At 33.2% G+C, this 13,325-nt stretch overlaps 1 protein-coding gene across 1 annotated transcript in view; it reads right to left on the bottom strand.

The window, feature by feature from the left end:
- The window catches only part of Trp1 (translocation protein 1), a 29,673-nt gene extending 19,602 nt beyond the window's left edge, over positions 1 to 10,071 (bottom strand). Inside the window, exons 1-2 of the mRNA XM_072530263.1 lie at positions 9,953 to 10,071; positions 1,229 to 1,361 (exon numbers count right to left, since the gene is read on the bottom strand). Coding sequence (XP_072386364.1) covers positions 1,229 to 1,361; positions 9,953 to 9,988 — 169 coding nt within the window. The 5' untranslated portion in view covers positions 9,989 to 10,071. The remainder of the gene's footprint in view (positions 1 to 1,228; positions 1,362 to 9,952) is intronic.
- Positions 10,072 to 13,325: the final 3,254 nt, after the last annotated feature.

The raw sequence follows: 13,325 nt of genomic DNA, 5'->3' as shown, positions 1-13,325 counted from the left end.
CTGTATATCTCAACTATCCACATTCTTTTCTTTTAACAGTTTTACGAGTTTCTGATGTCGTACTCTATCAAAAACCTTTTGATGATCTAAAAAGCAGACATAGACATCCTGGTTCATATCTAGTTGTCTTTGCTCGAGAACGTTAAAAGCAAAGAGAGCCTCTCTCGTTCCTAGTCCTCCACTGAATTCAAACTGGGTGTCATCTATATCTTCTCCTATTTTTTTGTATAGTCTTCCATGTATTATTTTGAGAAATATCTTAAGTGTGTGGCTTATTAAGGAAATTGTTCTGTACTGGGAGCATTCTGTCGCATGTACTGACTTTGGTAGTGTTACAAACGTGGACAGCAACCAATCTTCGGGTATTACTCCTGTTGTATATACTTTGTTGAACAGATCTAAAAGTATATGCAGTGTTTTTTCGTCAATGCGAAACCCATGGTAAAAACCCAGAGATGAGCAATATTTCTATTATTTTATATCTTTTATTTCTATTATTTCATATTACATAAAGCCCTTTTATGTTCTGCTATACATTTGTTAAAAGTTCTACCAATTTGACCGATGTACTTAAGTTTTTGGGCAGACGCAATTTTTAAATTTATATAGACAGTGGTGTATATAAATTTAAAAGTGGCGACTGCCCAAAAACATGACCAAGTACATCGGTCAAACTGGTAGAACTTTTATCAAATGTATAGCAAAACATAGAAGGACTTTATGTAATATGAAATAATAGAAAAATAGACTTTACGTACGCACCTGACCTTCTAGACTATAATCATTCTTTTGATGAGGAATTTCAAATTCTTCACATTCAAAATAAAGGTCTTAAGCTATCTTTACTAGAATCTATGGAAATTAACAAATTAAAAATACAGACATAACTCTGAATGGCCCTCAACTTATCTTCAGATCCTCATTTTCATACCCTTCCAACGGCATCATGTTGATACCGATCACGATACAAAAGTTTGTTAGGCAGCTTCTCGGCAACATTCGGAAATATTAAAAAGGCTGAAGTTGGTTCTTCCTGGCGGACGATCACTATATCTACTGTATGTTATGTTTAACACAAAATATTACGATTTTTATTTTTAATGTTTATTTCAAGACAACTTTTTTTATTATGTATTGTGTTAGGCTTTACGTTAATTTTTGGTACTTGAAAATCCGCCCCAGATATAGATTTATTGTACTTTTTAAAATAAATATAAATTAATCTCACCTGTAAAATATTCCACATTGTGGTTAGCAAATTTAGTTTTCTTGATCTGAACATTACTTCTCATCCATTTGGCGACGGTAATCTCTTCTTTTGTCGGTTTGTCATCAATTTCTTCCCCTGGGTGAACGTACTCCTGTACAAAAAATTTAAATTAAAAATATTGAGATGATTGCGGTCTATTAGCAGAAAATACAGTGCGTTAATTATAGAATTAGGAATTACCTACTAAAATAGCGACATTTTTTGACATAATGTTGATCGCACTGGCAGCGTATACATACTCAGAGATACGAGGGGGTATACGTGTGTTTATATTTTTTAGCATCTTTACAATATTTTAAGGGAACTTTTAAGTACTTTCTAAATTTTCAAAAATCGATTTTTATTTTTTTATTTAAAAACAATACTTAGTAGCATAGAAATACAATCCTTCTTCTTCTTCTTCTTCGTCTAGCCATTCACGTCCACATCTGAACATAAGCCTCTTCAAGTCTTCCTTTCCATTGTTTTTTATTGTACGCTACTTGTAGCCAATTTTTCCCGGCAGTCCTTTTCAGATCATCTGTCCATCTCATAGGAGGTCTGCCTCTGGGTCTTTTGTGTTGGTATGGTCTCCAGGTTAAAATTGATCTGTGCCATTTGTTTAGATCGCTCCTAGCTACATGTCCAGCGTATTCCCATTTCAACTTTAATGATTTTTGCACCACATCGGTGACTTTGGTTTTCTGTCTTATCCATGTGTTTGTTTTCTTGTCCTTAAGTGATATACCTAGCATTGCTCTTTCCATCGCGTGTTGAGTGACTCTAAGTATATTCATATTATTTTTTGTGATTGTCCATGTTTGTGCCGCATAAGTTAATATCGGAATAATGCATGCATCAAAAACTTTAGATCTAAGATGTAATTGAATTTGTTGATTTCTGAGTATATAGTTCAGTTTACCGAATGCTTTCCAAGCTAACTTTCTTCTTCTTTTTATTTCTTCAGTTTGAATTTCCCTATTTAGTATTATTTTTTGTCCTAAGTATATATATTCTTCAACTTTTTCTATAACTTTATCGTTTATTATTGTCACGGTGTCTTCGGAGTGCATGACTGTTGTTTTGTTTAAATTCATTTTCAGTCCTATTTTAGAAGATTCGGTATGTAGTTCTAAAAGCATGGTTTGCATTTCTTGTAGGTCAGTAGCTATCAGGATTATGTCATCTGCAAATCGTAGATTACTGAGGTAGCGGCCATTGATGTTTATTCCCTTATATTTCCAATTTAGGTTTTTAAAAACGTCCTCCAAAACTAAGGTGAACAGTTTGGGTGATAAAGTATCTCCCTGTTTGACTCCCCTGTTTAATGGTACAGGGTTCGTGTGTTCATTTTCATTTAGGTAGTATGTAGCTGTAGCTTGGTTCATAGTTTCTTTTATTAAGTTAATATATCTGCTGTCTATTCTACAATTTTGCATTGCGTTTATTACGGCCGTGTGTTCTATGGTATCGAAAGCTTTTTCGTAGTCTACAAATGCTAGGAAAACTGGAAACTTGTATTCGTTACATTTTTCTATTAATATTTTTGTGGTTAACAGGTGATCGGAAGTTGAATAGCCTTTTCTAAAACCTGCCTGTTCATATGGTTGGTATTCGTCTAATTTCCTTGTTAGTCGAGTAGTTATGACTTTGGTGAGTATTTTAAACAGGTGTGACAGTAGGCTGATGGGTCTGTAGTTTTCCAATTTTCGACTATCACCTTTCTTGTGTAATAAGATTACTTTAGAGTTGTTCCAGCTCTTAGGGACTTTGCCCTGATGTAAACAACTGTCCACAAGCTTAGTTACAATTGCAATTAGTTCCTTACCTCCTTCTAATATCATATCTGTGGTAATATTATCTTCTCCTGCAGCTTTATTTCTCTTCATATTTTCCAATGCTGTAGTTACACTCCTAAAATTGTATTAATAAATTCGAAACAGAGACGAAGTTATATCTGTATTTATAACGGTACGCACCCGAGCTACAACTCCTCTGTATATAACACCGCGTGCCCCGCTTCACCTGTGCACCTGCAACTCGACAATTCCTTTCGAAAACTTATCAAGTGAGCACGTGTTTTATATTATTGAAATTTATCGAAAATTATTATTTTGAAAATCGGAAAAAATGCTTGGATCTGATGGTCATTTAAAAGTCGAATCAGTCGAAGTAAGGGGACGTATTGAAATAAGCTTAATATGACAAGAAAATTCAATGATAGTCAGTTCACTGCAGAAAACAATTCTACACTACTTAGGTCCTCGGCAAAATTGGAGATAAAAATACAAATTGGAATAAAAATTGGAGAAATATCAACGAGTTGGTCGAAAAATATCGACGAAGCTCATATTGCTCAAGCCAATTATATACTAGTATACTACTAAATAAACCTCTAAACCACCCCACATTTTTAGTACAAGGGTAAAATAACAAAATTATGTGATATAAAATTAATTTTTGTTTCTATATTCTTCGAAAACATTACAGACCCCGACTAAGCCCCACGTAAGCTCGGAACTCAGTTTACCCATCTTCAGGACTCAACTATATTATAAAGATTATCAGTTGTAATGTAAAAGTTTAAATTCAGCGTTTTTAGGCTCATATTTGTTGCCAAAACTAAAAATCGAAATTTTGTGTTATATGTTTTAAAGATTAGGCTCTAAAAATGGAAATTCCATAGTGGCCTGTCAATGAAAGTGATACATTTTATTGATCTTATGAGAATCGTAATCAATTACTGTAAAGATCGCGCAACGTTTAACAGCTTTATAGTAACTCCATTTGCGGCAATATGCAAAAATTGCATACGAAAGCTGCACTCTTCACCATTAAAACGCAATTTTGATTTTTGTCGATAGAGTCTGATCAAAAGATATCGAATGTTTACCGTCGAGTTACAACTTTTATTTAAAAAATTTATTTCGCGCGTAACTGACATTAAAAAAAATCACCAGTCGCTTCAAGCGTTGTTTCTTACAGAACTGTTCATTTTACACAAAAAGGGATAATATTTTGCCCCCCCCCCTTCTAAGAGTATGAGTTTTAGAGGAATTGACAATTCATCTTGTTGGTCTCATTTTTAGAGGTCAAATCTTTGACGACTGGACAGGGACGTATGTAAAAATTGGTGGAATCAACACAAAAACCGCATAACAGCAGAGTATTCCAAAGCAAGATGCAAATCACTCACTGGAAGGAGATCAACTGGTAAGATAAAAAACTATGACCATACAAAAATGTAAGAGGAATAAGAAGGTTCATTCCCAACGAGAAATTTGATAAAACATGCCACAAGGAAACAGTTTCTGAATAATTTTACGAACTTCCGATACTGATTACTCTGAGGTCTGAAAGGACCATCTCAACCGGATGGTCCTTTCAAGCTGAGTATGAAGCCTACAGATGTAGTTTTACGATTGATTTCACATGTGTCTGACAGCAAACGAAATATCACATTCGATAATTGGTTCACTAATTATCCATTAATGCAACAAATTCTTGAAGAACACCAATTAACGTCTGTGGGTACTGTCCGAAAGAACAAGAAGCAAATTCCTTCCACAATGGTCAACACAAAAAATCGAGAACAGTATTCTACACTTTTTGGGTTTCCAAAAAAATACAACCTTAGTATCCTATATCCCACAGAAAAACACAAATGTTCTGTTGTTATCAACACTACACCATGATGACAGAATAGACTCATCTACAGGAAACGCTAGGAAGCCAGAAATAGTCACATTCTACAATGTTACTAAAGGGGGGGTTGACACCGTTGACCAGTTCTCAGATACATACGACGTTTCCCGAAACAGCAGAAGGTGACCGTTGACGGTATGCTATGCACTCTTGAATATGTATGGAATTAACTCCCAAGTAATCTATAAGATCAACAATAATGACTATACACTGAAGCGTCGAAAATAGTTGAAATATCTTAGTTTGTCACTAACAGCAGATTATATGGAAGAAAGACAACACAATCCTCGGTTGCCGAGAAAACTGCGTGAGACACCGGGATATAACACTGCAGAATGTGATGAACCGTTGCCTAAACGTCAGAAAGTACAAGGTAGATGTGTAGTGTGTCCCAGAACAAGAGACAGAAAAAGTCGCTACGTGTGGTATGATTGCAGACATTTTGTTTGTTTAGAACACGCATGTTTCAAATGCGATACTTGCGTCAACGAGGAAAGTCAGTAAATGATGTTGTAACTTTTGTTGATGTATGTATTATTCTTTATAATGTTTATTTGTTTATAAGTCAATAAAGAAAATTGTGTTGTGTTTTGTGTTCAGAAGTCTTTAGTTCTTTTATTTTACTTCAGAAAAATGTAATGATTTTAAGTTGCTATTTCTGCTATTTTTAAACTGTGCAATAAATTGTTTAAGCAGATAATACTTTTTCAATTTTTTGAATAATACTCACTATTTCAAACGAAAAGTATATACTTTTGATGCAGATACTCAAGTATTGAGTTTTCCAAGACGTATTTTGCTATGGGATATGTCACACAAGACACGTAAGTTTTAGGCACCACGCCAATGCAGGGTTAATTGAATTGAAAATATTTGCGGTCACATTTTGACTATCAACCTATTATCAATGTGTTCTAATTTTAAATGTATGTAAAAATGTGAGTTTGATTAACTACATTATGAATGTAGTGATCCTGCAGTTGGATCTTAGGCTATAATTGTTTATTTTTAGAGTAAATAATAATTTACATATAAATGACATATCCAGTAAAATAAATCATTGATATCTCCCATATTAAGCAGAAATTAATCATATTTTATCTCACGTTTATCTCACTATTATCTCACGGCTATCTCACGTTTATAAGTTGCTTATGAAGATAATAACTAATAGGTTGACATCAAAACTAGACTTCTATCAACCTTGCGAGCACAGGATTTAGAGCTGGATACGGAACAAATGATCATTTGTAAACCATTAAGTCGTTGATTGAAAAAACCATTGAATATAATAGACCCCTGATACTTGTCTTTGTCGACTTTGAAAAAGCATTTGATATGGTCAATCAAAGTGAAATGCTCCAAGCTCTAACACAATGTAGAATAGATCACTGATACATATCCCTCATCAGATACATCTATCAGCATGCTACAGCCAGTGTAAGACTTAATGAAGATACTGGGACCTTTCGTATTGAAAGGGGCGTTCGGCAAGGAGACAACATGTTTCCTAAATTATTTACAACTTTGCTAGAATACGCTTGTAAAACAATAGATTGTTTTACAAGCGTATTTTTAAATAACCTTAAATTTGCAGATGGTATTGTTCTTATTGCAGACAGCTTTGATCAGGCACAGATAATGCTCCAAGAACTCCATACTACCACAAAAAGAGTTGGTCTTAAAATAAATTTTTCAAAAACACAATTTATGACAAATTTAGTCCACAACAAAAACATCTCAGTAGAAGACAAAATATTGAGCCAGTTGACTCCTATAAATACTTGGGCCATGAGATCAGAATAAGTTGAGACAACCAAACAATCAAGCTGAAAAGAAGAATAAACCTCGCTTGGGCTGCATTTGGAAAGATGAAGGATATTTTTAGGTCTAAGACTCCAATGTGTCTGAAAAGAAAAGTATTTAATCAGTGTATTTTGCCAGTGATGACCTACGGTGCAGAAACCCTAACACTCACAAGAACAACAGTGAGTAAACTACAAGTTGCAGAAGGGGCAATGGAGAGAATAATGTTAGGGATTTCTCTACGTGATAGAATACCCAATGCTACTATACCCAAAAGATCAGGAGTAGCAGACAATAATTTGAAAGGATAACAACACTGAAGTGGAACTGGGCAGGTCATGTAGCAAGATCAGTTGATGCTCAGTCGACAAAAAGAATTTTGGAATGGAGACCCCAAATACAAGCCAACAGAAATAGAGGTCGACCCCCAATGAGATGGACAGATGACATAAAAGAGTGACTACAAATTGGATTCAGATGGCGCAAAATCGGACTAAGTGGAAAAGCATGCGAGAGGCCTATGTTCAGCAGTGGATGTTAGAGGCTAGTTGATGAATCATATTTTCTGAGTAATTTTTGAAATATTTTAACAATCAAACTGACTAACAGCTAAAGTATATGCACATAAGTATATATATATATATATATATATATATATATATATATATACATAGTATATACACAATAAATTCTAACACAGAATAAGACAAGAAACTTCATCAGAGACATTCTAATGTAATTATCCAAAGAGTCAACAATCAGCAGTCATCAATGAACCAACAAAAAGTTGACATGAAAGACAAGACAAAAAAAAAGAAAGTTGAATCTCGGATAATATATTTGTATTGTAAGGTATTTTACTTAAAGGTGCTTGTTAAAATGGTGGTCATTTGAAAACTGTTGAAGTATTTTTTCGAGAGATGTTAGTTTAAACAAATAATACAGCATAGGGTTGAAACTCGTCTCACTCTGGGTTAACGGCACAGCTCACACAATCCGAAATGTTAACTCAGGTAACAAGAGTTTTATTTGGTGGGTATGGGACTGTGACGGTCATGCCTCCAAAACAGTTTTTTCAAAGAATATTAAGTGTATTTTAAATTATCTTGATCATCATTATTGAAATATATCTTTTTAGTTAAAGTCTGTAAAAATAAAGTTCTGTACTGTGTTTGTTTGGTGGTATTGTTGAAGTTTAACATTATTTGTGGAAAAAAAAGTTTTTTGTATTGCAGCATTGCTTAGAGCAAAACAAGCTGCAATGCTAACAAATGTTCTGGTGGATACACTAGTATACAAGCCAATAAATAGAAGAAGAAGAAGAATTATCCAAAAAAGGGTTTATAACACTTGAATGACTTCACCCATGATATAATTTAATTAAAACCTTTTAACAGCATTTAAAAACCTCTAAATTATTTGATATGTTATCCTTTTAACACAATATCATTTACAATTTATAGAATAAACATGAAAACATCTTGATGAAAATACTTTATGTACTCTTTATAACAGTGAATGTTTACATGAAGAACTAATAAGTAAACTATGCTAAACAATGGAAAAGTTAAAATTACTGGTTTTTACATTTTCAAGTCTATATATAAACTCAGAGCACTGGAAACAGAAAATATTACAGAAATGAATGTAAAGATGTGATAGGCAAGTGTCCTTAGATTTTAATATTGGAATTTCCAATAACTTAAGCATATAAAAAGAATTCATTTTCAACAAATGACAGATAACATGTTTTGCTTTTGGAATTATTTTCTTTCACAACTGTGAATACTGTTTCTACAGGAATTAAACTTTAAGCAGTCATAAGTTCCACAAAATATACATCCATATAAATTATTTATCAATAAATTGCTGCAATTATTGATAAGGTACACTCATAGTACACAAAATAGAAAATACAATACAGGTGAATAGATAAGAGCTAAAAAACAGAAAATTTAATTATATGTTTGGATAGTAACAGATTTAAAAGCTAACCATTTTAGTTACCCTGAACCTGTGCTACAGAGAAGTAGCCATATAAGTCAAATATATAATTAATTAAATTAAGGAACTTACATAAAACAATTAATGTATCTTTCCAATCCCAAAGATATTATAATACACCAACAAAACTAATGGAAATATGGAGAAGGGCTATATGCCTAACAATTAATGATGGAAAGACTCAAAAGAGATCTCAAACTGATATTTTAAAAAAATATAGGGCACAGAAAAGCAGAAAGAAAATATAGTGTTCATGATGAAGTAAATAGAGGATATACTGAACAGAACATCATAAAATAAAGTCACAACAGTTACATTGGTTTGAATATTTTCAAAATACAGTTTATACCAGAGCCTGAACATACTAAAAATACAACAAAATCAAGTAAAAAATAGTATATATTGAAATATTAAATCAAATAAATGACTAGTTGATAAATCACACAATGATTATTTAAAGTTCAAACCCTACTTAGCAACCAAGGTATAAATGTAATAATCCCGTTTTTTAGTGTAACCAGAGCACAGGAAATAAATGTGTACTGTTATAGCCAGCAGGTATGTAAATAACAATAGTACAGTTAGTCATCACTCTAAAATGCATGGATGGTCACAAACAAGTACAATGGTCTAATTTTTAAAACATGAAATATTTCAGCATTTTAATACTCTAAAATAACAAAAGTTTGTCTAAAATATGTTGTAGTTAATTATTTAATTAGTATATGACTATTTGAAAATAATTAAAGATACAATGATTACAATAAGTAATAATGTAATATAATGGCAATTGGACACGTACTTTTCGACTTTCTTTATAATTTTAATAATATGCATCATGCAAAACCAATGTATTCAAATATGACGCAGAATTAGTGAATTTAAAGAATTTTAATGCGAAACTGATCACTCAAAAACGTTGCAGAAACATAATAATGTCGGTCGTGTATACCGTATAAGAAGCAGGTGGAATGTATAATCTGATACCTCTAAAAATAAAAATCTTTCTTAGTTTTTTTTGCTTGTTTATGGACTTTTGATTACCTGCACAATAATTTTTGCAATATGTTAACTTAAGATCTGTTGAAACCGAAAAAACCTACGTCTTATATTGTTATAATAAACTATAGCATTATCTTTGTTTTTGTAAACATAAATACAAATATCAATAATTGTTTAAACACTTACATCTTTTCTTTTCTTGCCTCTCTTTTTCTCAGCCATTTTTGTAATTATGGTTTTATTTTGACAAATGTGACATTACTCCTGACGTAGGCACATGACAACATTTCACTGCTGGCATGGCAAGCACTAACACCAACATAACAAATCTATATTTTACTTTAAGATAAATCTCATGACGTCACTTTGCAATATTAAAAGACGTAAAGAAGTTTAATCTTTATATAAGAACACGTTAATTCCCAAAAAATTTCTTTGTGACGAACATTGTGACTAGTAATTTGTAATATTGGTTGCATATAACAACAGTATATGCAACTGGTTCTTCTCTTTTTAGTTTGTATCTCATATTATTTCCAACATGTTATTGCTCTGGTCCATCATAATATTTTTGCCTCGTTGTTTTCCTGCAAATGTTCACTTGTACTTATATAATCTGTCTTTGACTTCCTTACTCTGTATTAACGTTTGAATTATTTCGTTTATTTCTCTTTATTTGTAATATGTGAGGCCCTACTTTATGAAGTATCCAGTTCGCATTTCTTTGTATCTATGTTTCACATAACTTGAATGTTACTCAAGGGTATGTTGTATATCTTTGTTTTAAAAAAATATTTTAATCATTCCTTCTTTAGCCGATATAGATATCACAGTTTCATATGACGCATAAAATGGCATGATTACATAAAGATCATTACTATCTGTACTAGAATGGAATGAACTACGCCTGGTTTTATTATTTTTATTGAATAAACAGTATATATAGTTTTTAATGCGCCGTCTCTTTTTGAAAGCCCTTATCTTGATTATTTGATCTTTGTTTCCTGCAGCTCTGAAGCGCTATTGAACCATTTTGTAACGTTTTCTAGGCAAAATATTTGTCTCTCTCTAAAGTTGGGTTTTCCCACGACTGTTCCCTGTATATCTTAAAGGAGTTGGTATTTTACTGCTACCATTACGTGGATAAGATATCAGCATTATTCTATCTTTATTCGCTACGTATATTTACACGCGGTCTTCTATACATGCACGTCTCAAAGGTTCCTATTTTTCATCATGGATTTAGTAATGATGGCTGTTTCCATACCGTGTATGATATTGGTTTTATTTACGTGAAATTTCAATTTTTGATAATTATGTTGAAAAAATCATTACTGTTAGTGTCCAGGTATCTACATGTAAACATGCAGAATAGTTTTATTGGCGACTATGACTTGCACGTCATTGATTGATTAGTAGTTTTTACATTCATGTTTGAACAAGAACTTTTTTGAAAATTAATTATTCGTAAACATTCCAGTTTATGCCATTAGTACCATATCGTTCGCATATACCTAGTAATTTATTAACTGGAATTCCATTTATGACCACTCCAAATATTTCATTTCATAGATAAAGGGGGCGTTGTGGGGGAGAGTTGGCACTCGCTACGCAAAAAACGGAAGCTTTTTACGGAAGTAACTAACAAACAAATTTTAGAGAAGGCCCAAAGAAAAGCCCTATTAAGGTGCGCCTATAGAACGACCTCGACTGTAGCCCTACAAGTTATAGCTGGGATGCAACTAATACACCTGCAGGTAAAAGAGAGAGCCAAAACATACGACAAGAGTAATCAAGAGAAGGTAGAAGAAAGAAAAGAAACCATTACAAAATGACAGGAACAGTAGGTAAATGAGTGGAGAGTTGCGTGGACAAGAACTCTGATACTGGTTGTGGAGCACAAATGTAAAAGCACGAACTACTTCTTCACGCAATTTCTTAAGGGACATTGGGCATTTAGAGCATAACTTGAGAAGATGGGCAAGGCAAATATGCTAGTTGTGTGGACCGAGGAGTAAGCGACACAGCAGAATACTGGGTGCTCGAATACAGTAAGTTTAATGACGAAAGAGTGGAACTATATGCAAAGAGAGAATAGGTGTAAACATAAGCAACAGAGAGAAAAAGAAAAGAGAACAAAAAGGTTGGCTGCGTACGTGAGAAAACGGTCTACGCGCGTAAGCCAAGAGTGGTTTTAGTTGGTATGCATTGTACCATGGATGCATCCGAGGGAAAGATCCCCAAAAGGAGAATTGCGTTCGAATGTACTCCGTCTACTCTGAATCCAACTCACGCCAGGTACGATTTACCTGGTACGTTCTTTAGAAGATTTCCACTCTCAAACAAAAAAAATCTCGTGTATCTATTTGTTTTTGTTTCAAAAGTATCATGAATTGGTTGTGTAGCTCATTCTATCAAACGTTTTCTCATAATTATATAAGTATTAATTTAATGAAGCCGACAGACAATTTTTATAAAGAACGTCCTAACTTTAACTCTAGTTGAGAAATTACATCATTTCCGTCACAGCCTACTACCACTAGTTCTTCTAGATTATATCTATAACTCTCTAAAAAGTTGACAATACTTTGACAAACGCTAAGAGCCGATCCAGAAAGGGGTACTGTGTGACCTAAAAATATAGAGCCTGGCTCTTAAACTAATGAAACATGCTCTTCGAGTGGTGTTCTTCTGTGGGGCTTGCCTTCAATATTTTCGATAACGAAGGTTTTATCTTTCCTTCTGTCAAAATATATGGCCTTAAAAGTTTCGGGGGAGCTTTGCATAAAACCTTTTCTTGATTGGTTTCTTGCTCTTATCCGTTTATTTCTGTCTATTACGATTTTCGTGTTAGCGTTGGTAACAATTCCAAGGTGTAGAACAGCTGTTGCAGATCTGTCCGATAGTTCATAGCGGTCACAGACTTTGGCCAAGGTAGGAAGTTTGAAATAATTTTGCGTACACTGCATTTCTGTATTGACATTGGCATGCGAAGTGAATGATCTACTTCTATATCAATTTCTAGTTTTCGCTTTCTTAATAACTTATTGCTGCTTTCATGTTAAACGGATTGTTGTAGTTCTTTTCTTTGCATCTCTTTTTTCATTCTTCTGGCCTTATTTGTTAGCTTTAAGGTTTCCTTTACATCGCTATTTCCAATAATCATTTTTCTAGGTCTTCTTCGATCTAGTAAAAGCCCCCATTCATTGTAGGTACCTTTTTTTCCTTGTCGCAAGAACATTGTCCAAAAATTTCCCATTTATAATCGCTGACATCAAACAGACGAGTGTTTGATGTCAGTTTGAAATTCCTGGACACGTATTTTGTAACTATCATTTTTCTTAACTTCCGGATACCTCAAAAGTTTTAAATACTTATCCTGATGAGTATTTATTAATTGTAAAACACGATTTCTTGTTATGGTGGGAATTAAAACTTTCTGCCACATTCTTAAAAATTCATTAAATTTTGTCTTACAGTACGTTAGATATCTCAAAAACCGTTGGTTGCTTCCCTGAGTTTGGAAATTTTTTAAATTATACCTTGTCCATAAATAACA

The sequence above is a fragment of the Diabrotica undecimpunctata genome, chromosome 4, assembly GCF_040954645.1.
Source record: "Diabrotica undecimpunctata isolate CICGRU chromosome 4, icDiaUnde3, whole genome shotgun sequence".
Lineage (NCBI taxonomy): Eukaryota > Metazoa > Arthropoda > Insecta > Coleoptera > Chrysomelidae > Diabrotica > Diabrotica undecimpunctata.
This window is presented reverse-complemented; position numbering and strand designations above follow the sequence as displayed.